The sequence below is a fragment of the Mirounga angustirostris genome, unplaced genomic scaffold (assembly GCF_029215605.1).
Source record: "Mirounga angustirostris isolate CCGP_5_RB_7025 unplaced genomic scaffold, mMirAng1.0.hap1 SCAF_9, whole genome shotgun sequence".
NCBI lineage: Eukaryota > Metazoa > Chordata > Mammalia > Carnivora > Phocidae > Mirounga > Mirounga angustirostris.
Window position 1 is genome coordinate 18,832,080 of NW_026991717.1, and position 27,878 is coordinate 18,859,957.

The 27,878-nt window shown below is 47.5% G+C and overlaps 1 protein-coding gene across 2 annotated transcripts in view; it reads right to left on the reverse strand.

Moving 5' to 3' along the window:
* Window positions 1-27,878, reverse strand: part of ADAMTS17 (ADAM metallopeptidase with thrombospondin type 1 motif 17) — a 343,861-nt gene that overhangs the window by 99,101 nt on the left and 216,882 nt on the right. For both annotated transcript variants that reach the window (XM_064569986.1, XM_064569985.1), the window contains exons 14-15: window positions 21,498-21,625; window positions 8,369-8,489 (exon numbers count right to left, since the gene is read on the reverse strand). In XM_064569986.1, the coding sequence (XP_064426056.1) occupies window positions 8,369-8,489; window positions 21,498-21,625 (249 nt within the window). The remainder of the gene's footprint in view (window positions 1-8,368; window positions 8,490-21,497; window positions 21,626-27,878) is intronic.

Sequence of the window (27,878 nt, forward strand, 5' to 3'; positions counted from 1 at the left end):
TTTATTTAATTCATCAGCAGGAATTTTAAAAGGGTATCTTAGTACCTATTAACATATATTTAATGTGTTTTGAACTCAAACCCTTTACTTACTAGACTTATTGCAAACATTTTTTTTTCTGTCATTTGTCGTTTGTTTATGGTGCCCTTTACCACATGTTTTATTTCGAAGCTCATACTTCTGAGGTCTTTTTGTTTTCTGATGGCTTCTTCTCATTCTGTACTAGTTTTATGGATATAGTTGCATCTCAGATCTTTTTAAGAACAGTTGGTAGAGATTTTGCACTTCTATTACTTGAGTGATCTTTTTCCTGTGGGTCATCTTTTCAGGTTCCCTTGGTCTCTCCCATTTGTGTTGCAGACTCTTCCAAGAAGGATGCCACAGATGGGCTGTCTCTGTGAATCTGGGCAGGGTTTGCTGACCATCAGGACTGGCTTTCAGCTGTGGGGCAGGGAGCCGTTGTTGGGTGCTGACAACCGAAACAGCGAAATGTTTGCTCCATGTGCTGTGTTGTGGTGCTGGCCACCAATGATCTCCAGGTCTCTCTCCGGAAATGAGAGGGATTTCCCTGCCCTCTTAAACTGTGTGACCATGTGACCTACTTTGATCCTTAAAATGTGAGTGAAAGTGATGTGCACATGGGAGCTTTAAAAGCATCAGGACCTGATTTGCTGTGTTCTATTTTTCCTGCCAAGGTGATCAGGGCAGCATCTGAACAATAAAATCTGTCAGCCCAGGTCCATGAGTGGCTCAAATATGCACACCCTCCTACCACCCATATTGGACATGCAGCATGAGCAAGAAATAACCTTTTGTGTTAAGCCACTGAGATTTGGTGGGGTGGGGGGGTTGTATTGTGTCTTGTTTATTGCAGCAAATCCAAGTCTATTTATTCAGATTCATGTACATGTGAGATGTCCTTGTTTACCTTAAACATGAGCTGAAATGTTACAGGTTCCTTTTCTTTTCTTTCCTTTTTTTTTTTTTTTTTTTTTTTTTTTTTTTATAGTAGGCTCCATGCTCAGTAGGGTCCACCATGGGCTCGAACTTACAACTGGAGATCTGAGCCAAGAGATCAAGAGTCGGACACTCAACCGACTGAGCCACCCAGGTGCCCCTTAATAAGTTCCTTTTCATTCATTTTAAAGTGAGCTTGGGAAGAGAGGAAGCACTTGTTTTTCAAGCTGCCACCTTGGATGGAAAGTTTAGCAGCGTCTGTCAGTCTTGACAGCAAATGCCTGGGTGTTGTTACTATAGACCCAGCTCCAGAAGTTTTACAAATTCCTGTTCTACTTGACTTAGGGAGACTCCACAGATGTAAACACAGTTCTGGCTGAGGGCTGAGGGCAGTTGTCTCACTTCGTGTGCTCTGATCCTGATTCCCAGGCAGGATGACTTTAACCAATTGGGGTGTGGTCCTCCAGTGATTCCTTCCAGACCTTCCCATTGCCACGGGGAATGGGAACACTGGCTCACCCCAACAGCCTGCCCGTGGTCCCTGCTCTGCTCAGTCCTCACAGGGAGGCAAGGGGTTCTGATTAAAAACAGTTTTTGCTCTCGCAATGCTTTTCTACTTAAAATGTCTGGCCACCAAAAACAAAACAAAACAAACAGAACAGAACAAAACAACAACAGAACACATCTTTTAGGATTACAGCAGTGGACTCTACCACAAATTTCTCTTAGAGAAGTTCATTCCTTCTGGGGGAGTTTGAAGAATTACTGGATTCTAGGCATACAAGACAGGGAAGTGTCAAAAACGGAGACAAAATTGTTCAGGGTCAACGTGATGGAAACCTTTTTGGGGAGGAGTCTCCATTTCAACCACAAAACTGACCTGGGTACAGGACCTGCTTGGGGAGCTGGTTCTTCTCAGAAAAAAGCTGCTGTTATGTGGAATCCTTCTATTTTGTGACTAATAAGCCTTGGTGTTAGCATTACTAGGCTGCTAAAATCAGAGGCAATGGATGCATCCGCCAAGATCCAGATTAGTTCATTTTCCACATTCCACAGCAAGGTAGTGCATTTGCAACAAATACATGGTCACCACACCTATGTTTAAACTTCACTTTGGCACAAGTAGTAACACTGAAAAGGTACCTGTCTTCTCTCCTCTTTCAACTACGCTGGGGGCAGAGCAGATGAGTAGTGAAAAGCTCAGGGTAGACACAACAATCAGGTGAGGCTCATCCTCAGGTGACCTCTGAGTAATTGGGCAGGGGAGTCATTGCCATGCATGGGTTCTGCTAACCTTTCTTTCTAAGATTTGCAGCGAACTAATGAAAGAGAAAATTCCTGAAATAAAAGGCAGGTGTTCAGTCCACAAACCATGGAAATCACCTCTACTTCACTGTCCCTCTTCCCCTCTTTTGACCCACAGCTCAAAGCCCGTGCTGATGTTGGTGTAGAGAATGGTCAGCAATAGCAGGAGGCCCATCACCAAGTCCCGAAGCACCTTGTCATCCCTCATACCAGATGGCCCCCCCAGGCAGATGCCAGGTACCACATGTTGACTGGGCATGAAAAATAATTAATGGAGGGGTGGACTCTAAGAATTCACAAGATAAAGTCACAATTTGGGTAGGGTAGGCAAGACTTTATCTTCAGAATAATTTTCCATTCTAGTCTCTGCCATCAAACAGGAGAAATCCAGTTAGAGGGACATGATTTGGTTTCATGAGGAAGCCATGGTTAACATTCAATGCCTTTGCCACCCTTCTAGGAGAACATGCCATTTTTACCATCAGGACAAGTAGTCGGAAGGAACTTCAGTGTGATGTTGACCTGAACCTATCTCAAATCTCCTGAATAGTTAATATCACCGGGCTATGAACACATTCCCCTGCAAAATACTTTTTGTCTGAATTCCCCAAGTCGACTTGCTTTTAGATGATGTGGTCACACTTTCCCCTTGTGTTCTAGGAGAATTAACTTTCTTCGGAAGAAAACCATTGTGCTGGTAAGGTACTGTGATGGAATGCATGTGAAACTCTGGCTATGTGGCCTGGAACTCTTTCACAAGGTTGAATCAAACATGTAAACAAACAAACAAAAAATAAAGTTCTATTTTTTGTGTGTGTGATTGTCTTATAAAATGCTTGGAGAGGCTTTCATCTAAGTTTATAGTTTCCCCCACTTTTTTTTTTTTTTAAACAAAAGTTGTTTATGAGAATACTACTATCTTTATGTTTACCCCTAAGGGTTGTTCTGGGTCTCACTGGAAAGACCTCATTGTTTGGGAAGCCCGTGGGGCCAGACTAATACCCTTCCTTGTTCAGTTTCCCTGAATGTGAGGTCAGTGTAAGTGGGCCAAAGCAAGGCCGTGACCTTATCTCCAGTATGAAGACCAGGAGGATGTGATCCCCTGCCCTTTGAGAAGTCCAAGTCTTTGATACAGACACTTCCCTATGGAAGAATGGGCCACCTGCAGCAAATTCTCTGGCATGTCGTATCATTTCCTGCCCAAGAGCCAGGTGTGGCTGAGGAGAATGATGTATCCCTTGGCATATTGACACAAGTTTCTGTCTGGTCTCCGATCTCATAACTCTTTACCTTCTATAGCTTTAAAATTAGTTTTGTTCTACGGTTTTTTCTTTTTGGCAATCAGTCTTAAACATCAATTATATAGAAGTGACAAATGGCCTTTGTGTTTATCCATGGCTTCATGCATGACCCATTCCCATTGACTCCGCTCAGAAAACATTCAGGCATGGAAGTGAGGAAAGAATCCCACACCAGACACATCACCTCGAATACCGCACATGATACACAAACATCTTACATGAGAAACACTTGGGAACAGCCTTTGCCATCACACATGTGGACACCTTCGTACAAAGATTATTCTTGACTGAGGAAAAGAAATATACAGTCATTGGTTTCCACGCACATTTCAGGAACTGATACCGTAGTTCTTAATCATGGTGGTGAGAAGAGTCATTGTTTGTCATCATGTAAATTTCCCCACAGCACCTCCATATCCCACACCTTGAGAAGAGAACGTGGCACATGACAGAGTTTCTAAAGGTAATTATTGAATAAATATTTGACTTCTGGATCCATCCACACTCAAAAGGGATAGATCACGTTACCTTCCCTTTTAAGAATTCATTGTTTGAGAAGGTTCTCTTCGAGGATTAAGTGCAAAGAGATTCAGAACCCATGGGGCGCCATGGATAAAACCATCTGTGATGACTTCAGGGGGTACTAGTCACCTTTGCAGCACTGAGGAGGAGCACGGAATAAAGACAATGACACTTGAATGAATGAAGTTGGAGGCATCATTCCAAGAACGTTTAAGATACTAAATTAAAAAACTCAGCTGTTTGAACTTAACCAAAGACTTGAGCATGTTCAAGACCATCCATCAGAGACATAATACAATAGCCATTCGAGTAGATTCTTTCCAGAGTTGAGCTGCTGAGGACCTCGGTTATTCAAAATCGGGAATCAAGAGGCCAGGGGGTAATAAACAGCCTACACTCAGAATGCCATGTCCCCACTCGCTCTTTGTGACCTCTCAAGGACACAAGAGGGGGACATCCTGGGGGATGTGGACACTGGCCCTGTGTGGGTTTGCTCTGGAGTCTCAGCTCAAGCACTTTGGTGAAAAAACCCAGATGAGTTCAGGCAAGGGTCAGGACTTTATATAATTGGGCAAAAATCCTGCGTTTGATTACCTGTTATCTTTCTGGTGTGGCCTTTCTTTCTGATATTCACCCTTAAGGGTGATAAGACAAGACATTCCTCCTTTTCCCAGTCTTTTTAGCTGGGCAGAGATGAAAGTTACCTTCCTGATTACTGAATCCACTCTGCCATACTAGGAGTCACCCAGATGTTCCATTCCCAGGCTTTATACCATTTCCAAGTTTGATTTTTCCTCCAGCCTGAAATGTCCTTTCTCCACCCGCACTGTCAGTTCATTTCTACCTGTCCTTTATGGCTCAGGGACCACCGTCAACTTTCAGGAAGCCTGGGTGAGGCACCCCACTAGAATTTGAGGCCCCTTAGCACCCACCCACCCCCACTGAGCTGCCTCCACTTCACACGTGGACTCAAGCTGCTTGCCTGGGGGTACCCTCCCTCGGCAGTGACCGACTTGGTGACCGTTAACTTTAATTTCTGTGCCCCTCATGCTTTAAAATGTAGTGTCGCACAAATGTTTACTGGGTGACCAGTTGTAACTTTGCATATGTACATTCCAGAATGTCAGGCCATGATGACAGGCTTGCGTTTGATGAAACTATATTAAATAGTGATTCATTCATGTCTGAGTGAGCATTTCACGCACAGCCTCAGGAAGCAGAATCCACACTGATAGGAGCTTCTGCTCACAGACCCCGATGGTGAGGATTTGGAAGAAATGGCTTTAGACTTCAGATCAAAGGTGTGACATCTGGCAACCGCTCAGAAGGACAGAACTTTCCAGGTGGGCCAAGCTAAAGGGTGCTTATTTTTCTCTTAAGGTTTGCTAATGATGAGGGGGCAGAAGGCAAGCTGAGGACAAAGCATAAGCTGACACCCTGCAACCTTCCCCCACTCCTGGGTGGGACATGTGTGACATTCTTCCAGGAATCTCCCAACTAAATGTTAATACTTTGCTAGAGGGAAAAACGACCTTAACTTGACAATGGCCAAGACCTCTCGTATTTAATAGGTATCTTGTAGGTCGGTCCTCTTTAGCAAATGAAAGTTCTTTTGAAACCTCCGTTTTCCTTACTTCTGCCAACTCAAAGTGTATCATCAGCCACTCCTCAAGACCCCGGTGCCGCAGCTCTTTCTGCCCATGGGTCCTGTCCCCTGCTTTGATAAAACCACCATTTTGCACCAAAGATGTCTCAAGAATTCTTTCTTGGTGGTCAGCTCCGGACCTCACCCCACTGAAACTCACCTATATTCTAAAACCGCATCACTAAGGCTTTTGTGCCCCTGAAGCTGGAAGGAAGCACATACATCACAAGCCAGGGTGCAGACAGCTACCCCCAGGAGGATTCCAATGGCTATCTGTCCCTCCAGGGAGGACTGGCTGCCTGAGCCCCAGAATCCTGACCACCCCAGGAGGAAGGCTGCACATTCCTGCCCACCTTCCTCCCATGCACAGCTGGGACCCAGGCACCAGGTAGAATGGAGAAAGGGGAGAGAGGAAAAAAAAAAAAAAGAGTTACTGTGATTGGAAGAATGGATCTACTCATGCCGAGATCAAAGGTCAACAAGTGGATTAGACTGGGGGAAAAAAAAGAGAGAACCTTCTTTTGCCCCATCAGGGTTCTCTTGGAACTGAGCTACTACGTTGCATGAAGTGGAGGTTTTCAAAGGTGTGTGTCAGAAACAGCCTTCGAGTGCTAGTGATTGCCCAGGGGGCAGGAGTGGGCGTGTCCGTGCTCCCCCTGCCTTCTACTGAAGGGCACATTTGATTTAAATCAAGGGTTCTAGGGGCACCTGGGTGGCTCAGTCATTAAGCGTCTGCCTTCAGCTCAGGTCATGATCCCAGGGTCCTGGGATCGAGCCCCGCATCGGGCTCCCTGCTCCACGGGAAGCCTGCTTCACCCTCTCCCACTCCCCCTGCTTGTGGTCCCTCTCTGGCTGTCTCTCTCTCTGTCAAATAAACAAAATCTTTTAAATAGATAAACAAATAATAAATAAATAAATAAATAAATAAATAAAGGGGTCTAACGCTTCCTTTTTTTAAAAAAAATTTTATAAGTAGTAAAACTTGCCAGCTGCAGAGGTTTTGTTCCTCGTTGCCCTTGCCGGCACATTAGGCAAGGTCAAAGTCTCATGGCAAACTGGAGCTGCCGTCCAAATAGAGAAAGTAGCCTACGACATATCACAACAAATAGAAATCACCAAAGCTCCAGAGCAGAGCTGTTCGAGAACTTTCTGCAGTGATGGAAACCTTCTCTCTCTGGGCTGTCTGGCACAGGAAACCCTAGCCACATGTGGCCATGGAGCACTTAAAATGTGGCTAGTGGGACCGAGGTCTGAATTTTCAAGATTGTTTAATTTTAGTTATAATTAAAAATTGAATAGCCTGTGGCTACTGTCCTGGATGACATGGCTTCAGAGGGCACTTCCCCCCCACCCCCTCAAACCGACTTGCTCTGGCGTTACCTTCCTCAGTTTATCTCAGGAGCCACATAGCAGACACAGATTCTCACATGTTTCCTATTGCATAGGCTGGGCACCTGTCTTTAAAATCCAGAAACCCAGCCTGAAATATCATTTTTACGTGTAATCTTAAAATTAAACTTTGTGCTTGCATTTCCCTCTGGTTTTGCAGTCACAAGATCCTGCAAAATGCTTGTGCGATAGGTTGCCCTTTCTGCAAGGTACCGAGAAGGAATGTTTCCTCTAGACCAGGTCTCCCATCCGTACAGAGAACAGGGAGCATTCACAGACTTCTCCTCTCCGCCTCAGTCCCAGAGGCCTGTGTTCTGTGGGACAGAGAGGATTGCTTGGGATTTCGTTCTCTTGTGGGGCTTAAACTGAACTTTATTCAAATTAGAATAAAGGCTTTTCAGCTCAGCCCCACCCAACAAGCTACCTTGGTGATGTCGCTCTTGGTGACGTTGGGTGAGAGGACACTCACTCAGGCTTTGAGAAGAGCTCTCTCCCCAGATGACCTGCCTTACCTCCTGCACCTCTCATCACATATGTATCAACCCCAATACCTCCCTGGACATCATAAGCTGGTGTCCTCCAGGACAGGAGCTGAGAAACCATCTCCCACCTCTGGGCAAAGCAGCTTACAGCTGCATAGGTGGTTCAAGCAGAAAGACTAAGACGACCCATCAGCTGAACTTTGATGGACCTCTCTAAGCACAGCGTTGGGGGAGGTCTACATTTAGGAAACAGGAAACTCGCCTACTTTGTATTCACAGTTGGCAGAAGCAACTCAGACTTCCCAGAACAAATGGCTTTAAAAGCATTTTAGGGATGTGTGTAAACGCTGTCCTACTTTAACTGACAGAAACCTCAGAGAAAACCTCTTCCATCTATAGGTAAAAACAACATGGCGAGGTGTCCCATCAGAAGCCGGGCTGATGTGAAACTTCAGGGGGGCTGGTTGGGCAGGGCAGCTCCACTGAGCCCCACAAGCAAACTATTCATTTCTAGGAACCCCAAGGTGTTCTGGCTAACGTGTTTTCTCTTTGCCTTTCAGCAATCCTAACACTGACGTGCCGGGTCGCCTATCTATCATCGACCAGCCCTTAACAATGAGGTGCAGAGAAGGCATGTGATTCTTGGCTTTGGGCAAAGGGAATAAAATATTGTCCTGCACTTGCAGTAACCCCTTGGGTTTCCCCCTCACTCGTCCCCTCTCTCCCGGAGAGGCCAGGGTCCCCTTGCCCTTGGGCTTCACACTCACCTGTGCCCCGAGAGTGGCTGAAGTCGCCCTTCACCACGCGGCATGTCTTGCCATCCCCGCTGCAGACCCCACACCGGTCTTCCTTGGCCGCGGACCCGATGATGCCATCACAGCCAATTTTCTGAACGACCAAAGGGCTGGGTTATTCTGGGTTTAAGACTAGAGGGATTTTCGGAGAGGATCTCTGCAGGGCTGACTTCTCCAATAGGCCCAGCAAGCGTGGTGCCTGGAATGCGCCATACTTTCAGAGGCCCGAGAAAATATTTTATTTTAAAATCAGAAGAGAAAAAAATGAACAGACTCCAGCTTATAGCATATCTGTCTTTATAACCCACATAGTTGTCACACATATTTTTTATTATTTGTTAGGGAGGAAGGGGCCATGAAGGCAAAAAAGACCTCAGAGGTCCCACTGAGGCTAGAAGCCTGACCCTTCGAGCGCTACCTGAAGAAGAGGCCAGCCTCTGACTCCCACATACCTTCCAGGGTGGCTACAACTTCACAGGATTCATGTTTCCCTTGGGGCTGCATGGGGCACCTCTGTCTTGGTTGGAACAGCCAGCAGAACAGGCTGGAGAAACCACCCTGACTTTTCTGTTGAGGTCAGGAAGCCCAGAGCTCATTTAGACACAGCTGGGAATGAGCCCCCCATTTCTCCGTTGAGACCTAGTCCAAGAAGACCCCTGTTTCCCAAACCTTTCAAAAAGGACTGGGTGAGGTCAGAGAAGAGTAACTTGACCCTGAGTGGCTCTGGGCGGCACAGCCCAAGGCAGTTCATGAAAAGTGAGAAAAAGCTGTGAACTCTTGTTTTTCCTTCAAAAACAAATGCATGAGAATTTTATATTCTGTAAAACAGCATACTTAGCTTTATAATATGGTAAACACCGAGTATTTAATTGTTTACTAGTTAAATTGCTGAAATTCCCCTCTCCACTCCCCCCACCTATCCCGCCCCCAAGTGAGTACTTCTAGAACAAGACTGAGTTTCCTCATCGCCCTGCATTAAGGATTGGTGCTTCAGGCCATGAAGGAGTCAACAGCCAGATAACTGAGGCCAAGGTGATTTTGCTCCTTCCCATGATGCTTGGATGGATGCTGGCAAGCTGCTTCTGTCCTTGCACCCCACTCCAACAGGGCAGGGCGTGGAGCAGAGCGGGCTGAACAGCAACTTCCTCTTGGTCCCACCGCTTACACCTTAATCAGAATCCTCTGCTTCATCATGGTAGTGTTTTTGTGGTTTTTTCTTTAAGATTTATTTGAGACACAGAGTAAGCATAAGTGGGGGGGAGGGGCAGAAGGAGAGACTCTCAAGCAGACTCCCTGCTGTGTGTGGAGACCGATGAGGGGCTTGATCCCATGACCCATGAGATTACGACTTGAACCGAAACCAAGAGTGGGACACTTAACCGACTGAGCCACCCTGGCACCCCAGCATAGTTCTTCAGCAGGAACGTGCGTCCACCTCTCCAGGAGGGCTGTCAGAACAGACTGCTGGATCCCACGCCCAGCGTTTCTGACCCAGCACGTCTGGGTGGGCCTGAGGATGCGCCTTTCTAACAAGTTCCCAGGTGATGCTGCTGCCACTGCTGGTGGTCGGGACCACCCTCGGAGAACCACCCCATCATGCGATGTTCTATGAAGAGTAAGTGCATGTTCTTCCTAACCAACAGTCCCAAGTCTCATCCTGGGATCCTTTCATTTCTTTAGGGAAGAATTATGGGAAAATTACTGTTGTGTGTCCCCCAACGGTAGCATAACTGAATACATTTCAGTAAAGACCTGAAGATCTGCTAAGTGCTGAGCAAGGTTAGTCCAAAAATGAGACCATTAAGAAAGAGCAGCATTTGGAAAAAGAAAAGAAAAGTTCAAATGTGTTCAAAGTAGTAGAAAGACAGGTCAAGGGCAAGACTGGGGGCTTTAGCAGCCAGAGGTCAGGCAAAGGAATGAATGCAGCAGGCAAGTGCACCTGAAGGAGCTGGGGAGATTTAGGTGACACATGGAGACCCAGGTGGTAACTGGCACAGACTGCAACACCTTGCCAGGGCAGGACACCCAAGGGTGGCCTGTAGGTAGACCAGCTGCTGCAGGGTACCTAGAACCGGGAGTGGCCGAGATTTGTGATCTGGACTGTTGGCTGATTGTTGTCAAGTTGCTCGATATAAAATGATGCCGGCTAAGAATCCAAGGCAGCCAAGATCCAAAATTTTGCTCAACCAGCATGCTCAGCAGAGGCTCTGGAACCAAATCCGTGGGGCCACACATGTGTGTGCTGCCCATCTATATTGCTCCCATGTGTTCAGAGCTCCAGCCTTTTTCTGGCCCCCTAAACCCTGACCCCGTAAACCCTGACCACTGTCATGTCACCCTGACCTGTCCACATGTGGCTTCCCCATCACCTGCTTTCAGGTCTAGACTCTTCCTTACATGGTCTTCCTATTTTAACCACATTCCCACTCAGCAATAGTGGGTCTCTGGCTTGGCCACCCACTCCCTGTCTGGTTCCTCAGTTGGAATTGCCTGATTAAACGCTTTCTAGATGTTCTAAGTTAACATCCCACTCTGTCCAGACAGCTTCCCTCCCCAGCCCCAATGACAGCACCTGACAAATCTGAGGCCACACAGCAAACTGTCTGGCGGGGCCAGGAGCAGTCCCTCACCTCTTGCCTCCCGACCCTGGGCCGGCTGGGTGTCTCCCCTGATTATCCTCAGCCAAGGACTGGGGATCACTGGGAGAACTTCTGGAAAGGGTGGGGCTTCTTCTGAAGGCATGTTGGGCTTGCAAGAATATGGAAACGTTCAGAAAAAAGAAGCTAAAGGAACAGGAGAAACGTCATCTGGGGGGAAAGGGAATGTGAATGGAGAGTCTGCGCTAGGATCTCAAAAGGCCCTCTGCAGCCTGGCTAGGAGATCAGGACGAGGAGCAAAGCGTGTGTTTGCAATCTGCCAGAGCAGGAATTCACCCGGAAGCAGAAAGGACAGGCATCGGAGGTACTTCAGGAAGGAACAGGACAGGGACTCAATGGGAGGAAGGGCCTTTAGGAGAGCACACACTTTCCTGGACGAGCAAACCACTTCTCCCCCAGAGTCCCCTGAAAGAAGGACCTTGGTGGGAAAGAGACAAGTAATGAGGAAAAATCTTGGCTTAAGTGAGCGCTTGCGAAGCCCCCGCACAGCCAGACCAGCACCAGGTGCCTTCGTGGCTGATCCCGGCAGATGCTGTTGCCCCACCTAAGCAGAGGCAGGTCAGGGGGCAATTTTCTACCCTTCATGAGATTCTTGTCATGGCTCCTGAAGCACCGCATGAAGAACATATACACATGTGCATGGCAGTGAAGCCCCAACCAGTACACATTTAGATCTTATGGGATCCAAAATTAAGTAGATACAACGTTTGGAGTTGATTTCCTTTTTTTCAGGGATGAAGTCCAAGTCAGTTGGGGCCCAGCAAGGCCTGATGTCCGTGGGGCTGCTGGGGCATGCTGGGCCTGCCTGGAGCTAGCCCTGGCCTCTTTTCTGAGAGTTGGGGATGTTTACAGGCAAGCCCCAGGGGGCCCATCCTCACCAGCATCTGGTCATCTCAAGAGGCCAAATACAGTATCCAAAGAGTATGGGCTTAAATCTGGATCTGAGACACTGGGGGAGACTTTCTGAAACGTGGCCACCTGCTTATTTTTTGGTTGGTCATGGGAGCTGAGATTAGTCTATGAAGATGGTATGCCCTTTTGGACAAAGTTTTGCTCTGGATAGCCTAAAAGGAGCAACTCCCCCAAGTCTGACCAACAGTGGTTAATTTCTAGGGTGGACAGAAGATCTCCCAGGCCAAGGGACACAAGATCACCTGGGGTGGCAGTTCTCCAACTCCAACATGCCAAAGTCACCTAGAGGACTGGGCAGGTCACTCATTGCTGCGGTGGGGCCCAAGGATTCATCATTTCCAGTGAGTTCCCAAGGTGATGCTAGGGGCCCAAGTCATACTGGGAGACCATTGTCCTGGGTTTGGCAGCTCAGAGATAGAGACCCTCATGGAGACAGCCATTGCTGTCAGATGCCAAGCCTTCTGTGTCCTGAGGGGGCAGTACCTATGTAACCCTCCCTGTCCACCACCCCACCCAACCCCCCCAAGGCCCCAGACATGAATTCCCACTGGGGAAGTAACTCCTGTCGCCACTATCCTCTGTCACCCCTGAGCTAAAGAGGTTCTGGGCTGAGGCATCCTGGAGGGATGTGGGGGAACCCAGCTGAGCCACGAGGACAACAGAGGCTGGCTCCCCTCTACTCTCAAGAAGCAGAGCCCCCTTACAATGGTGCTTAGGGCGAGTAAACGATCCATGGGAAGACCTATCATAACAGAAGGTCTAGTTACAAAACCGCAAATGCCCTCAACTGAGGGCCTCACAGATCACCTGGATGCTGTTCAATCCTTCTACTCACAGGAGGGTTACACTTCTACACCTCTCCACCAAGGGAACAGAAACTCAGATCTGGAGCCTCCGACAGCCTTGCTTGTAGGATTCACATTCTCTTACGTGTTAAATTGTCAAAGGCTGGATACAGGGGGAAACTGCTCTGTTATTTTCTCCTCTTTTCCTAAGCAGCATCTTGTTTCCATTTAAAAAAAATCAGCTTCTTTTGCTAAGATTTCGCCTAAAGAAGACCAAAGGTATTCTCAGACATGACTTCAAATTGTAGCTAACTGCCTTCTGGATCAGGGCTAAATTACCCAGGCCATCAGCTTCTCTTCCCTAAATGTTATGCTCAAGTTTGTGGTCACAATGCATATCCTGAGGATAATTACATATCTGGAGATGAGCCTCAGTTTCCCTGTTCTTAAAGCAAGAGTAATAACCTCAACCTCAAAGGTAAAAAATTACCTCTGCTCTGGCTCACCACCTGGGCCCTGATGACGGGTGGGTGCTGTCAGGACAGATGGAGACTGCACACAGGCCAACGCCCTTCTAGGGGTTTGGGGGACAGCTACCACCTGCCTGAGCAGATTGGGGCTAAATAAGGTAATTGTCCTCTATCCCTTTTTCTTCCACGGAACCACTGCCCTCTCTGAAAAAGGAAGAGAGGGAAGGAGAAAGTAGTCAGGACCAAATCCTTCCCCCTGTCCCTCTCAGTAAAAGATGCACAGAGAGCCAGTGTTTAGGGGCTCACCCATAGGTGGGCTCTCCCATCATCTCAAGCAGCGTCCCTATGCAGCAGGTCACTGTCTGCCCTAGGGAGCTTCTCAGATCAGGTGCAAACAGGAACACATGCAGAATCACCCTTTAAGTTAATTCTTCAGGACACTCAGGGGCTGGGACAGCTTTGGGTGCTCTGCCCACTCTGCTTGGTATTATTTTAGGTATCTAGTGGAGGGGGAGAGGGAGAGAGAGAATCTTAAACAAGCTCCAAGCTGGGCATGGAGAGCCGTATGCCAGGCTCAATCTCATGACCCCGAGATCATGACCTGAGCTGAAATCAAGAGTTAAACGCTTAACCAACTGAGTCACCCAGGTGCCCTATTTTTTTTTTAAATTAATTCCAAATGTTAAAGGAGTTTTAACAATTGTATTTATGAAGTCTGGTGTTCTAAGAGGGCAAGCTGACCAAACCAAAGGAAACTGCAAACAATAAACTCTAGAATCTCCCCATGTTTTCCTAATGATCCCTAGCAGTTACTTTTCTACATACTCTAGGCATTCCTGCTACCCATTACTGAGTTTTCAAAGCAGGTCTTAAAGTTCCTGGTCAGCATCTGTAGGTGGGAGCCCTGTTCTGCTGACAAATCAGGGTATATGGCACCAGGGGAGGACACTGCCTGGGCATAATGAATCAAAAGCTCAGGATGGTGGGGAACTGGTGGAGAAAGCACAAGTTCTTTTTGGTAGAGACAGACCCTGTGAAACTAGAAAAGCTTTAGTGCTCAGCATTATGTTCTGGAGGAGGGCACAGGTGAGAAATATCCATCTTTAGTGATTTGAAATCTGGATTCTACCCCTGGAATCCTGCCCCTGATTGACAGAAGATCACCAGCGACAGACAACCTCTTGGTCACCACATCTACTGGCTCTTTCTCCATCCTCGTCTTCTTTGACATGATGGTTTTGTCCCCTGAAAGCCTCTGGTGTCTACTTTCTCTCCATGTTCATGGTCACAGCCCAGTTTAGACCCTCATGATTCAGGACATGACCTATTGTACCTGTTTCCTCCCCTCTGCTGCCAGATTAATCTTCACCTAAGGAGATGAGAAGACCCCCGGTGGTGGACCTCCACCTTAGGAATTCAAGATGCTCCATGACACCATCACACCTGCTCATCACTTCAGCTCTCCATCCTCCTCTGAATGCACACTGAACCCAATCTCCTCCCAGCCCCATGCTACAAGCCCCATCGCCTCTCAGTTATGTGACTCGCCGTAACAGCCTCCCACCTGGTTTCCTGGATTCCACTCAGGCCCCACCACAGCCAATTCTCCATAACCAAGATGGCTTCACTCCTCTGCTTCAATCCCTCCACTCCTGTCAGAATGAGATCTAGATTCCTGTCAGGCCCCGTCAGGCCCCGCATGGCCTGGGGCCCTGACACCTCTGCCCTCACAGCCACGCCTTCCAGCTCCTGCCACCCAGCCCTCATCTGCTTCTGGAACCCACCAGGCTCGGAGCCACCTTCTGCCCGGAGCATTCTGTTCTGCCTTCATGAGGCTGGTTCTTCCACGAATGCGAGCTCCTTGGAGAGAACGGTCATGCCGTTCACAGTCTTCCTCAGCCACCATCCCTCTCAACCTAGGACACCATTCTCTTCTCCACATGGAACAGTCCTTGGAACGACCATGTTTGTGAGTTTATGGGTTTCTCCCCTGTACATGGCATGGGAACAGGGACCCCCTCGGTCCTGTTCACCACTGAACATCTAGCACACGGAATATGCTCAATAAATCTTTGATGAAAGAATAAATCAAGTTCCACCCGACGTACTTCCTGGTATGTCTAAACCAAACCTCACTGGCTCTCAGTCACTTCACCTGGTGTTCAATTAATGCGTAAGAATGATGGCCTCGGGATGCCTAGGTGGCTCAGTCTGTTAAGCATCTGCCTTCGGCTCAGGTCATGATCTCGGGGTCCTGGGATCGAGTCCCGCATCGGGCTCCCTGCTCCTTGGGAGCCTGCTTCTCCCTCTGCCTCTCTCTCTCTCTCTCTCTCTGTCATGAATAAATAAAATCTTAAAAAAAAAAAAAAATAGAATGATGGCCTCGGGATGCCTAGGTGGCTCAGTCTGTTAAGCATCTGCCTTCGGCTCAGGTCATGATCCCAGGGTCCTGGGATCAAGTCCCACATCGGGCTCCTTGCTCAGCGGGGAGCCTGCTTCTCCCTCTGCCTGCCACTCTGCCTACTTGTGCTCTCTCTCCGTCAAATAAATAAATAAAATCTTAAAAAAAAAAAAGAATGATGGCCTCTTACCAAGCTGGGCCCTGGGCAAACTAGGTGTAGCAGACTTTGGTTTTCAGAATGGGTCCTCTGCCTCTCTCTTCTGTGCCCTGAACCTGCCAGCAACCCCTCCCCAATGTGAAGTTTATTCTCTCCTATTTTGGACTGGGACTCTCTCATACGGGTTTGGATGTTATTTTTTTTTTTTATTTTGCTTTTTCTTTTGGCCAGGAGGAGAAGCACCTCATAGCTGTCTTCTAACTACGCCTCATTCTCTTCTGTTGGACGGATGCCACCGACTTCTTGTTTTAATTTTAACTGCCAATAGTATAGCACCCGGCCCAGCATTTCCTAGGTTCCTGGGTTAGCTACACCAACTCTTGTTGTGCTTGTCTTCTTCTTTTTTACTTTACCTTTGTTTTGTTAAACCACACATGATTTCTTCAGAATGGATGCACAGAAACTAAAATACCTGAGTTCTTCTGTGTCTCAAAATTATTTTGTCCCTGTGCTTGATTGATAATTTGGCTGCAGAGAATTCTATGATTACCCTAATTTTGTGCCAGGGTCGGTGTCTCTGTTTGTTTTTCTTGGTCTTTCTTGTTCCTGTTACTGGTTTTCTTCAAAGAGCTGATGATCTCTGGTTGACCACTGTTATTTGAGAATGACAGAAAGGTAGACTGAGGGGGCTCTGTATTTGGGGATGGAGGTGTCGTGTGGCAGGCTTCCATTTGGGACTGGTGGGAGGGAAACTGGAGTCCACTCCCCAACCCAGGAGGGGGAGCGCTGTGCCCAAGTACTGAGGTCACACACCTGCTCCAGCTTCCCTTGAACAGTTTATCACACAACTTTGGAAAGGAGCCCCCAGTACTTGGCGTGAAGACCATTACCCAATGCCCAAGGTCCAAGTGCAGGGCCAGCCATGGTCAGCCACGTTGTCTGACTCTTTGCCTTCTCTTCAGTTTCAGCCAACACCTCACACCTACTGTCCATTCCAAGTCCTAGACTCCCTCAAGCATTCTGCTTTCTTTTCTGTTGCAACTCCCCGCGCGTTCCCGTTCTGGCCCCTGTGGCTTTGTTCCTTCAATGGAACTTCCATCCTCTTCCACCCTCAGAAAGAGGTGGTGTGTTTCTTCTGTCAAAGGGTGACCTCTGCTTCTCTTCGCCATCATGGTTTGTGCAATCCTGCCTTTACCATCAGCTTAGTGGAGTCCTGTCATGGGAGAGGAGCCCACGTGAGGCTCCATCTGCAGGCTTAACCTGGAAGTTGTTATGGGAAGTTAATCAGACAGAAGGGGTGCAGGGAATGACTTCAGAGTTTCAGGCACTGCTGTCAGTAAAGATTCAGCACCAACAGTCACACACTGTAGAGATGTCAGCTGCAGGGTCGTGATGTGAGGAGAAGCAGCAACCAGAGGGTGTTGTTGAAATAGAGGCCCAAGCACGAAATCCTGGTACGTTTTCCTGCATGCTTGTTACCCTTCTTTACTCAGGGGGACTCTGAGGCCAGAGTCTTATAATCCTCCTAAATTCCACCAGTAATTCTACTTGCCTAATGGGCCACTGTACACAAAATGGGAGGCCAATAAGTGCTGGATAATGAAAACCGTCCACTGAAATGGGCTCCATATTCCAGAATCGTTGAAGTCCTAAGAGCAAGTTGACCCATCCACCTACACATCCACTCGCTGGGTTTCTCTTTTCCCAATATGCACTCAAAGGTTCTCCTCCAAGCCAGCTGCTGGGGGGAAGAAGGATAACTGGACATAATCCCTCCACTGAGGAAGCTTACGGGACCTGAAAATCTTCTTGGTGTTCGTCCAGCCCAGGATACATTACACAGGGTAGGATCTCAAGGAAGTGGGACGCTAACTGGAGTACGATGCCCACACGTGTACACAAGCTGGTGAGGCCTTAAAGAAAAGCCAAGCATACCTGGTCTCGGGTATATTCAGATCTGTCAGTTTGACTCACCCTCTGAGTAGCTCGGAGGCAAAGTCGCACATTAGAAACGTATTAACTTGATTTCTTTGCCTCTGCAGGCCAACAGGAGGAATCACGAATGATGGAACTCCTGATTTATACAGACTTGCTGAAAAATAGACAATGTTTGTGTTTCTTTCCCCAACTCGCTCCCACTTTTATGAGCGCTGTTAAGTTTCATTTCAGCATGTTAAATAATTTGTGACTCACTGAAATGAAACTTAACTCAGTCCTCATAAAAACAGACTAAAATGGTATTTCCATGTTTCATGTTATGGTTTGAATCAGCCTGCTATTTGGAGCTTAGTGGAATCTGCTCAAAATGCCATTTGGGAGCCTCTCGTCCCCTCCATTCTCTACCAACTAGTCACCGTGCTTCTCAAAATTTCCCAGAACTCCTTCTGCCACCCCAAAATAGCAAAATTTATAGCTGAAGGGAACAGAGGAAAAAGCTAGTAAGTGAACCATGGCAATATTTCTGTAAGTGCTGTCTTACATAAAACGTGGATGATTTCTACCTTTTATCCATTATAATCAGGTAACAGTACTGATGAGTAAGTACAGATCCTCTGCTCATTAAACTCCTGAGATTTTTTTTTTTATTACTATTCCTTTCTTTAACCAATTTTCCTTACCTTACTCATTCACAAGTACCACAGGAATCCAGAATATTCTACTTTGGCAATTATTGTAACTAGGCATCATACTGTACTTGTATTTAATTTCTTATACTCTTCTTTATTTTTAAAAAATATTTTATTTATTTATGAGAGAGAGAGAGACAGAGAGAGCAAGCAAGCAGGGTGGAGGAGCAGAGGGTGAGGGAGAAAGAGTCTTAAGTAGACTCTGCACTCGATCTCACAACCCTGAGATCATGACCTGAGCCAAAACCAAGAGTCAGATGCTCAACCGACCGTGCCACCCAGGTGCTCCTAATTTCTCACACTCTTATTTAAGTATGCTCAACTTTATTGTAAAACTTCATTAACTATGGCTTTACTAAGTTGGATTCTTATGAGAATTGACTTCACGAATGGGCTAAACTTAACCTTTATGGTTTCTCTCTGAGGAATAAGAACGGTTAGAAAAATTGCAGGTGGTATTTTTAACTTCCTTCAAGAAGCGAGTGGTTTCTCGGGGATTTAATCCCCTGAAGTACCTACATGTACATGCTGCCACCACTTACCAGGATGGTGGCCCTTCTGCTAGGACCAGTGGGCCGCCTGCAGGAGGCTGGTAATTGGGGCACATCCGTGCAGAGGAGATGGTACTAGTGAGAACCGACAAGGGGTGGGGCGAGGCTCCGATGAGCATGAGCCTGCCCACCTGCCACAAAACATCATAAGGGGGGCCACTGTCTGCACCTGTGTTGAGGGGTAAGCTGCTTGGTTAGTGCTAACCTCCGTGCAGTGGTCAGTAAATGCAATGACCAGGATGGGGGTGGAGGCGTTTGAGAGAGACTGGGGGGCGGGCAGGGATGGGGAGGCATCTGGGAATGGGAAGGCAAGTGTACCCACGTTATTGCCATCACATTCAAGTGCAGGGCAGGCTCTGGCTGGAAGGTGCCAGATGACCATAGACCTAAGGCTATTAGAGCCTTTGCATGGCTTCTCATCCATGTTGTTCTGACTGAAAAACTGGATAGTTGGCTGTCATGGCACAGGGAAGATTTCCTCGTTGAAAAGCAGGTGGTTAGAACCAAGGTCACAGAAGGGGCACATTGGCACTGATCACTTAGAGCTGAAATCATGTCTGGCCACTTACTACTGACCCCACTGGCCAGACAATTTCAGGATTCTTAGAAATGCCTGCACGTTGGCAAGAACACTGCAAAAGATGCTGGCAAGAGCCCAGAGGTGGCTCAGATCGTGCTGCTCGAAAGGGTACAAGTGCTTTTACTTGGAAACTGTTCCTGGGGAAATGTTCATTGTTGGGCTGTAGGATGACCGGTGTTAAGTGTAGAATTTAGGAAAGAAAAAAAACCCTGCACTTGACTTGCTGGCAGGTTTACAGAGAAATGCTAGCAACTTCGGTGACAATGATAAGACCTGTGTTCACACTGCCCCGGGCCCTGCACATTCTCCACGACAACACCACAGCCCCGAGGGCCACCAGCCCCACCACTGTCACTGCCTCCTTCCCCAGGAGGACGCCTTGCCAAGACTCTCGGGCACCCAGTGCCTATCACCCACACATATCTGGATTTCATTACAAAGCGAGGCAGTACCAAAGGAGTCTGGATATTGTCAAGCTTTTTTTCCCGAAAAATCTCAGTTTGGGACTAGTTTGGACTTTGCAGGGAAAAAAATCCACCGGGGTTGAAATGGCCACAGGACAGGAACTACCCTAGAAGTTGTGTTTGTGTCTTTGTCTTCCTGCCTTTCTCCCTTTTACTCCATCTGTCTTGCCCTCAGCCAGGCGTCACGAAGCAGAGAGAACAAGCAAGATGTGCTGTCTTATGGGGTCAGTGGGTCCCAGGCCTGGGGGCAGGTTTCTGGTACCAGTGCAGTTAGGGGGAATGACAGTTTCTCTCCCCTGTGCCCTGGAATTTACAATTATTCAAATGTTTCTAATATTTCCATGAAATATTAAAGATGGGTGTTGACTTTGGGAGGTGTGGACACCCCGAGGCATCAGTAGCCTCATGGCTCCTGGGACACAGCTTCTCTTTTCCTGGCAAAATGAGAAGGCCCTCAGGAGCCCTTGGTGAGTCCATGCTTACTCTCATGCTGCAGGTGCTGGTCCATGGAGGCCAAACAAGGTAAAGCGAAAATCGGAGGCAAGACCTCGTTTTCCTTTCTGTGCCAAACGCACAGCTCTCCTGCTATCCATCTGCTTGCTTCGGGCTCCGGGAGCCGCTGCCTCTCCCAGATCTTGTTGGGCTCACCTGCTGAGGACACGGCAGAGGGGGAGGACTCTCTCATGACAGATGCAGCTCAAACTGCATCATCAGGAAATACGGCACATGTGGTATTACCTGAGTCGTGGCCCTCTGGGCACTGGAAATACACAGCCTCCTGACTCTCTTCCCCAATTCCACATCAGGGCGATGCCCATTCTTAATGGAGAAACAGTCCTGTGACACTGAGCTGGAGAGCGCCGCCACGGGAGGGCTCAGCTTCAGGTGCGTCCCCAGCTCAGGCAGAGTTACCACAGGTGGAAGATGAGCTTCCATCCATCTTCTCTTCCTCTCTCCCTCCTTGCTTTTTCCTGTTGTCTTCTTAAATGACACTTATCATTCGTTCTAATGAACCAGACATCCGACACCAGGATGGCTTTGGGGACTATACCGCAGTGGGTGGAGTGGTCCCCCAAAGCCAGGCATACTGACTTCCCTGGGTACTACCCGTGAAGGAACCTGCTTTGTTCCTACTCTGTCTTTGGTAGCTAAACACAGAAGAGCTTGCCCAATAACATATTCATATGCATCTTCCAGCCTGACCTTAGTATTCGACCTGTTCCGCCCTTTGTCGGAACGACTAAAGTTATTTTGAGATTTCTGAGATTACCGTGTTGCCACTAGTCTCCCGGCCACCTCAGCTCCCAGGTGGCCTGCGGGGGGGCTTCGTGCTCAGTTGCTGCTGACCGAGGATGGGTGGCAAGTTGCCTTCTTGAGAAGATCCATCCCCCCAAGCCTCCCAAGGTCTCTGCCCCCCCACTCCCCAAAGCCTTCTGGGGGTGAGGGAGCCTCCCCTCCAAAGAAAGCCCCCACCAAAGACACAAGGAAAACACGTCACCTGGCACTTGCCATGCACACAGAGGTCGGTCTCATAGGGCCCGCAGGGTGTGCCATCCAGGACCCTGTCGGCCACCAGCAGCGGGGACTCCTTCCCGAGGGGTGAGCAGTAGAGTTCACATGGTTTATCTGAGGAGGGAAAGGGGAAGGTGGACATTGATGTAGGAAGGGGTGTGTGGGCGATGCAAGGTGCAGGTGCACGAGGGGGATGAGCCAGCAGGGTGCAGGGACATGTGGGTGGTGGCCCAGAGGATGAGACGTCAGTATGGAATACGGAATAAAGGTCACAGAAACCCAGCACATGTTCCTCAGAGACGTGCACCTGCCCCCTGGAACACTCCACACAGCAAATGGAGAAAGGCACATGAGTGAGGGCTCTGTGGGCTTTTATTCACCTTATTCTCTTCATCCTTGGCAAAGGTATAGTATTCCTTTTCCTTAAGGCATTAAAAATACCAGGCTGAACATTTTGTGGTGTGCTAACCTCTAAGTGAATTGAATATGTATGAAGGGAGAGCCTCGGAGCTTCTCTTGTTGTGGGGGTGAGAAAGAGGGAGAAGGTGAATGAGAATGCCTCTGGGTAGGAGGGGGTGCGGGCCCTATGGATGTCTCTATAGCAGTGGCTTTTGCTAAATGCTTTAGTGCTCCACCAGCTGCTGGGTAAAAGCTGCAGGGCTGTGATATGTGGCAAGAAAGTCCTGGAAGAAACTGAGCTGGAGAAAAGTACAGGAACAGAGGGGCCTCTAGGACAACTTGTAAGAGCCAGGTCACCAGGCAGCATGAAAACCCTGGTTTCTGCTGCTCTTGGAACCAAGTGAGCTCCTAGAACATGACAAGCTCGTATGCCTTTGCCTAGGCTGTTCCTTTGCCTGGCAATTCCTCTCTGCACAGAGCTTTCTGGAAGTTTCCTATCACCCCAGAAGCTTCTACTCCAGAGCTCTCTCCTCTCATGCCATCTCTGACATGGAATCTCCATTGCACTTGGCATACAACTCCATCAAAGCCCTTAGCCATTATCCTATTGTCTTATAATTGTTTGAGTTACTTTCATATACAAGGGGATTTCTTATAAGGTGGGTTCCACTGCTAAAAGAGTTTGAAAGGGATGGATTTTAATTATCTTTAGATTGAAGAACTGACAGTACTGGGAGACCTTAGAGGACAAGGGACTGAGATTTTTATCTCTTATTGTCAGGCCAGGCCAAGGACCTGGCTCACAGAAGGACTTGGTAAATATTTTAATTTTTCCATATAAAGTTTAGAATGAGTTTGTCGATATTCCCAAAATAACTTGCTAGGACTTCACTGGGATTGCTCTGAATCTATAGATCAAGTCAGAGGGAACCGACATCTTGACAATATTGATTCTTCCTATTCACGAACATAGAATCTCTTTCTCCCCATTTAATTCTTTTAATTCATTCATCAGATTTTCCCTCATATAGATCTTATACATATAGTGTTACATTTATACCTAAATATTTCATTTTTGGGGTGCTCATGTAAATGGTACTGTGTTTTTTAATTTCAAACTCTATTTGCTCATTGCTGGTATATAGGAAAAGTGACTGATTTCTGTACATTTACCTTATGTCTCTCAACCTTGCTATAATCATTTACTAGTTCCAGGAGGTTTTTGGGTATGTTTTTTTCTTTTTTTTTTTTTTTTTTTTGTCATTGTTGTTTTTTGTTGATTCTTTTGGATTTTCTACATAGATGATCATGTCATCATCAAACAAAGGTAGTTTTATTTCTTCCTTCCCAATCTGTATATTTTCAATTTCCTTTTCTTGTCTTATTGCATTAGCTAGGACTTCCAGTATGATGTTGAAAAGGAACAGTGAAAGAAGAAATCCTTGCCTTGTTCTTGATCTTAGGAGAAAAACTTCAAGCTTATTTTTAAATAAATAAATGGATTTTGTTCTTCTCTATGTAACTGTGAATGAGGAATGCACCCTTTTTTCTCTCCAAGTCAATGAATTCTAATGATGTTATTGTGATTATTTTGCAAAGAAACCTCCAGAGAGAGAAACACCAACACTTTTGTGCTGCCTGTCAGGCCCTTTGTTTCCACCATTGGATCATTTTCCCCACTGGGTAGAGAAAGGCTTCTGGAGTTGACTTGGCTTCAGAAGATCTTGGCATTCCAGCTGGACAGTTCTTGTCAGAGCTGATGTGTTGTCTCACCCAGGCTCTGCGGCTTTCATGATAGAATGACATTCACAAACCCACCAACATGTTCAGCAGCTTTCCATAACTCCTCTTCCATGGAGCTCTGCTGACCAACATGCCCAGTGGGAAGCCTTGCCTTAAAACACTTGGAAGAAGCTACAAAGTTTCAGTAGAAATGTTCAACTTGTCTGTTCCAGTTAGTTGTGGAGGTGGGGGGAAAGTGCTGTGATGAACAACTTCCCAGGTAAGTAAAGTAATGATGCTTCAGTGTGTATTCATTCAAAAACAGGAATTGAGCCTCTCCATCACACAAGACACTCTTTGAGCACTGTTGGGAAAGAAAGATGAGCACTGCATGTTTTTCAAGGCCCTGGTAGTCTCATGGACAAGTACAGAGCGAATCCTGGATGAGGCAGGCTATGAAAAGCCCCATGAATGGGCCTGAGCTGTTAGAAGACAGGGCATAAAGTAGAAGGAATGGCCCAATTCCTCAGGTAGCAGGCTAGAGGCAGGTGTCCCTCCATTTAGACAGAATGACCCAGGAACGCAGCCAGTGGAAGAAGTATGGGAGACGGAAATGTAAACTGAGATTAGGTTCTGGGATGTTCATTTGACAAAATTTTTGAGGTGCTCTTGGGGACCCTGAGGTTTCCTGTGAGCATCCTGGGGAACCACTGGGAGAATGCAGCACCCTAGCCCCCAGTCTGAGTGGATGGGGTATCTTCTTCACACACTGGGCTTCCTCTTAGTATCTATGCATTTCAGGTAGGTGCTGTCATTGATCCATCTTATAGATGGACATGTGAGGCTCAGAAAAAGTGCATGGCTACCTGGAGTCCCTTGACAGGCAGGGCCTCTTTGTCCCAGCCTAGTTTTCTTCTACCAGCCTGTTTTCTTTTTGAATAGAGAACTCTGGTGCCCCAAAATACCAGAGGCAAAATGGTATTGCTGAAAGCAAATCACCAGTTTTATGAATGTTTCTGGTTTCTGAATGTATACTCTGATTTGAGCAGAAATGGAAATGGGATTTGGGTAGAAAAGTAGAGGGTCTTTTGTGGCAAGTTAGAAAGACCAGACTTGGGGGGGCTGAAGATTGTTTATCTGGGCTCTTTGATATAAACATCAGGAAAGTGGAGATTCTCAGTTGGAAGAGATTTTGGCCATGACCCCAGGCAAGCAGGTATACTCAACTCCACCTGCACTGGACTCTCCCACCTGCAGACACTGTCCTCCTCGGCTTGGGCAGTCTGGGGGCACCCAGACTCCAGAACAGAGTCCAGAGGTAACACTTCCTTCCTTTGCTCAGTTGAAACTCCATTCATCCATCTCCTTTTCTGAGGTCTGTGCTCAGAATTTAGGGCACCCCCCCCCACCTCTAGGAAGGTATGGCACTATCTCCCAAAGGGACCCAGGATAACCTTTGTAAAACTTGAGGAGGAGCCCCTCAAAATTCTCTGAATATTCCCCTCTAAGCTACCTTGTGTGGACAATTAATCCCCAGATAAATGAGGTGCCGTGATTCCCCTCTGGGTACAGTGTCTTACATTCTTAGTAGTACAGAAGGAGATCAAATCTTCTTAAGAGTTATATAACCATGCACTCCAAGGAAAGAAGCTCGGAGCATCCTCTTACATGGCTGATGGGTGCCAAAATGAAATCCTAATGAGGCTAGACTGTCTGGTGTGGTTCGTGGTCTCTCACTGGCCCACTTGTTGCCAGGACTTATGCTTGGATGGGGAAACCACAGACAGGGCAGGGGAGATGAGCTCGGGGGCTTGAGAGACACATGATCTTATCTGCTTAGTGGAGGCTTGGAGGATTCCCCCTGGTACTCCATGGTGAAGAGGACACTTGTGGCTCTTAGCACTCTTGCTGTTCTCGCTCTGCCAGTGGTTACAAGGTCTTACTAAGAGACACCACTGAATTTTGAGGCCATCACAAAAGCTCACTCCCGCTCTGTCTGGCTATCTGGGGGATAAAGAGGAGGCTGCTCAGTCCCTTGTCCCCAAAGCTGCCCGCCATGACTCCAGAGCCAGGCCTTAGTTGATCGGACCGGCAGAAGCCACTTGACTGTAGCTGTACCAATCAGAGTCTTTCTCTCCATCACAACCTCATAGATCGCTTCATGAGGCCTCAACTGATTGGACTAAGAGTGGCCACCTGACCGCAGGTGGACCAATCAGAATCTCTTGAAAAATCAGCACTAAATTCAGATTTAGAGTAGCTGTGTCTACTCATGGTTGATGAATCTGAAAGAAGTCTGTATTCCCTTATCCACAGTTCGGAAGTCCAAAACGCTCTGAAAACTGCGAGTATTTTCTTACATTTGTGGCAAACACATTTGGCAGCAAAACCAGCCTTGACTGACATGAGGCTGTTGGTAGTGTTCAATATCTCAGTTAGAGACTGTTCATGGGTTATTTGGTAGAGACATCCATGTGCTTCTCTGGACTGTGGGGTGCTTCCCTGGACCCCACTGGGAGTATTAAGTAATTTATGGTTGATGCGTTGTTGTTACCTGTCTAACACCAAAAACGCTTTGGCCACATCTGGCCCCAAAGGATTCAGATAAAGGATGAAGGTGTTGTGGGCCACCATTTGGCCTACACGTGGATAAGTCATGAGAAAGCCAGTTTTCAGTTGGGAACAGGAAGAAATGACTCACAAACACAAACTGTGGTGGGCTTGGAGAGAGGGTCCTGATATTTTCAGAGGCCCTGTCCTCAGACCCCAGCCCTTGGGATCTGAGACACCCTGCGTCTTTGCAACAACTTCTTTTTCATCAAGCAACTCCAGTCAGCTTGGCTGAACTGGGGTCAGAGAGTCCCTAACCATCATACCCTCCATACCCTGTAAGGCTCAGACCCAGAGGGGGTTCTGCCGTGCTCGGGACGAGCTGGAAATGCACCTCCAGGTCCAGACACGGCCTTAGCCAAGCCCTCCGACACTTCAGTGGGCACGTGGCCTGCTGGCTTGGGCAGGAAGGACTAAAATCCTGAAGGTTTCCACTTAAATGAGATTCCACGGGGAAAGCAGAAATGGGGTGGGTTTGGCAACAGGCCATCTCCCTGGGTTTCTGTCTAAAGGCTTTCCCACTTAGAACTCTTTTCTAAGGAGAGCCTTTGTCTTCTTTTGGAGGTGGTATGGATTTGTGGTCCTGAGCCCTCCCTTGGAAAATCTACTTCTGCAAGAATTCTTTTTTTTTTTTTTCAGTAAGAGAAAAAAAGAAAAAATATAGCTTCCCCTTTCTTGAACCGTGTGTCACTCGCCAAAGAATTCCACAGTGATAGCAATGCTATGAATAGGGCAGTCATAATGGGCTTCGAGAAGCCCAGAGCTCAACCACAGGAATCGTTCCCATCACGGCTGAGCTAGAATTGTGCCTTTTATAAGCTGATTTTTGAGAGGAGCAAATTTATAATCTGTATTCTTCCCCCGCCCTCTGAATTGGCCATTTGTTATTTTGTTTTCATCCTTGTGAAATGTGCCTTTTAAAAACCCTGGCTTCTGTTTCTATTTGAGAGGGAAATGAAACCAAATCTGCAAGAAGTCATGACAATTCCACCCCAGAGGGGGATGTGTCAAGCTAGCCTTGCAAAGGCCTGAATTTGGGGTCTCTCCCCCAAAGACAAAATGCTTACTGCCCACTACCTGTCCTTATCAGAGAGGGTGGCACTTTTCAGATCAAAGGCGGTCGCACTCTGGCTGTAATTATCTATTGCTTTGGTAGAGAGAAACAAAAAGCAGGTGGGTCACGACACATTCTGAACCTGGTGAGCTTCCCCAGACAGCTGCCCTGCGAAGCTTCCTGGGTGCGGGGTCTGGGGCAAACATCCGTTTCAGCCCCTGGGATGATAAGGGACCCAAGGAGCTCAGCGATCCAAAAATGGTTACAAGTAAAATAGAAGTTTAATCTGGACTTGGAGAAATCTGTGGAAAACCAGACATTTAAGTGGGATTTCTGCATTGAATAAAGGAGCTGGAGAATGCAAAGCTGAAGCAGACTGAGGAAAGAATAACAACAATGCTGTGCACACAGTTGAGTGGAAACGGGGATGGGGTGAGTCCCTCTTGGATTTGACCTCTTCCTGCTCCCGACAAGCAGGAGAGGACATGACGGAGGACCTAAAGTGTCTCTGTCCAGCAGGCTGGGACAGCTGATGGTTTGGAAACAAGGCTGCTCCTCATCAGAACACACCCCACCATGGCG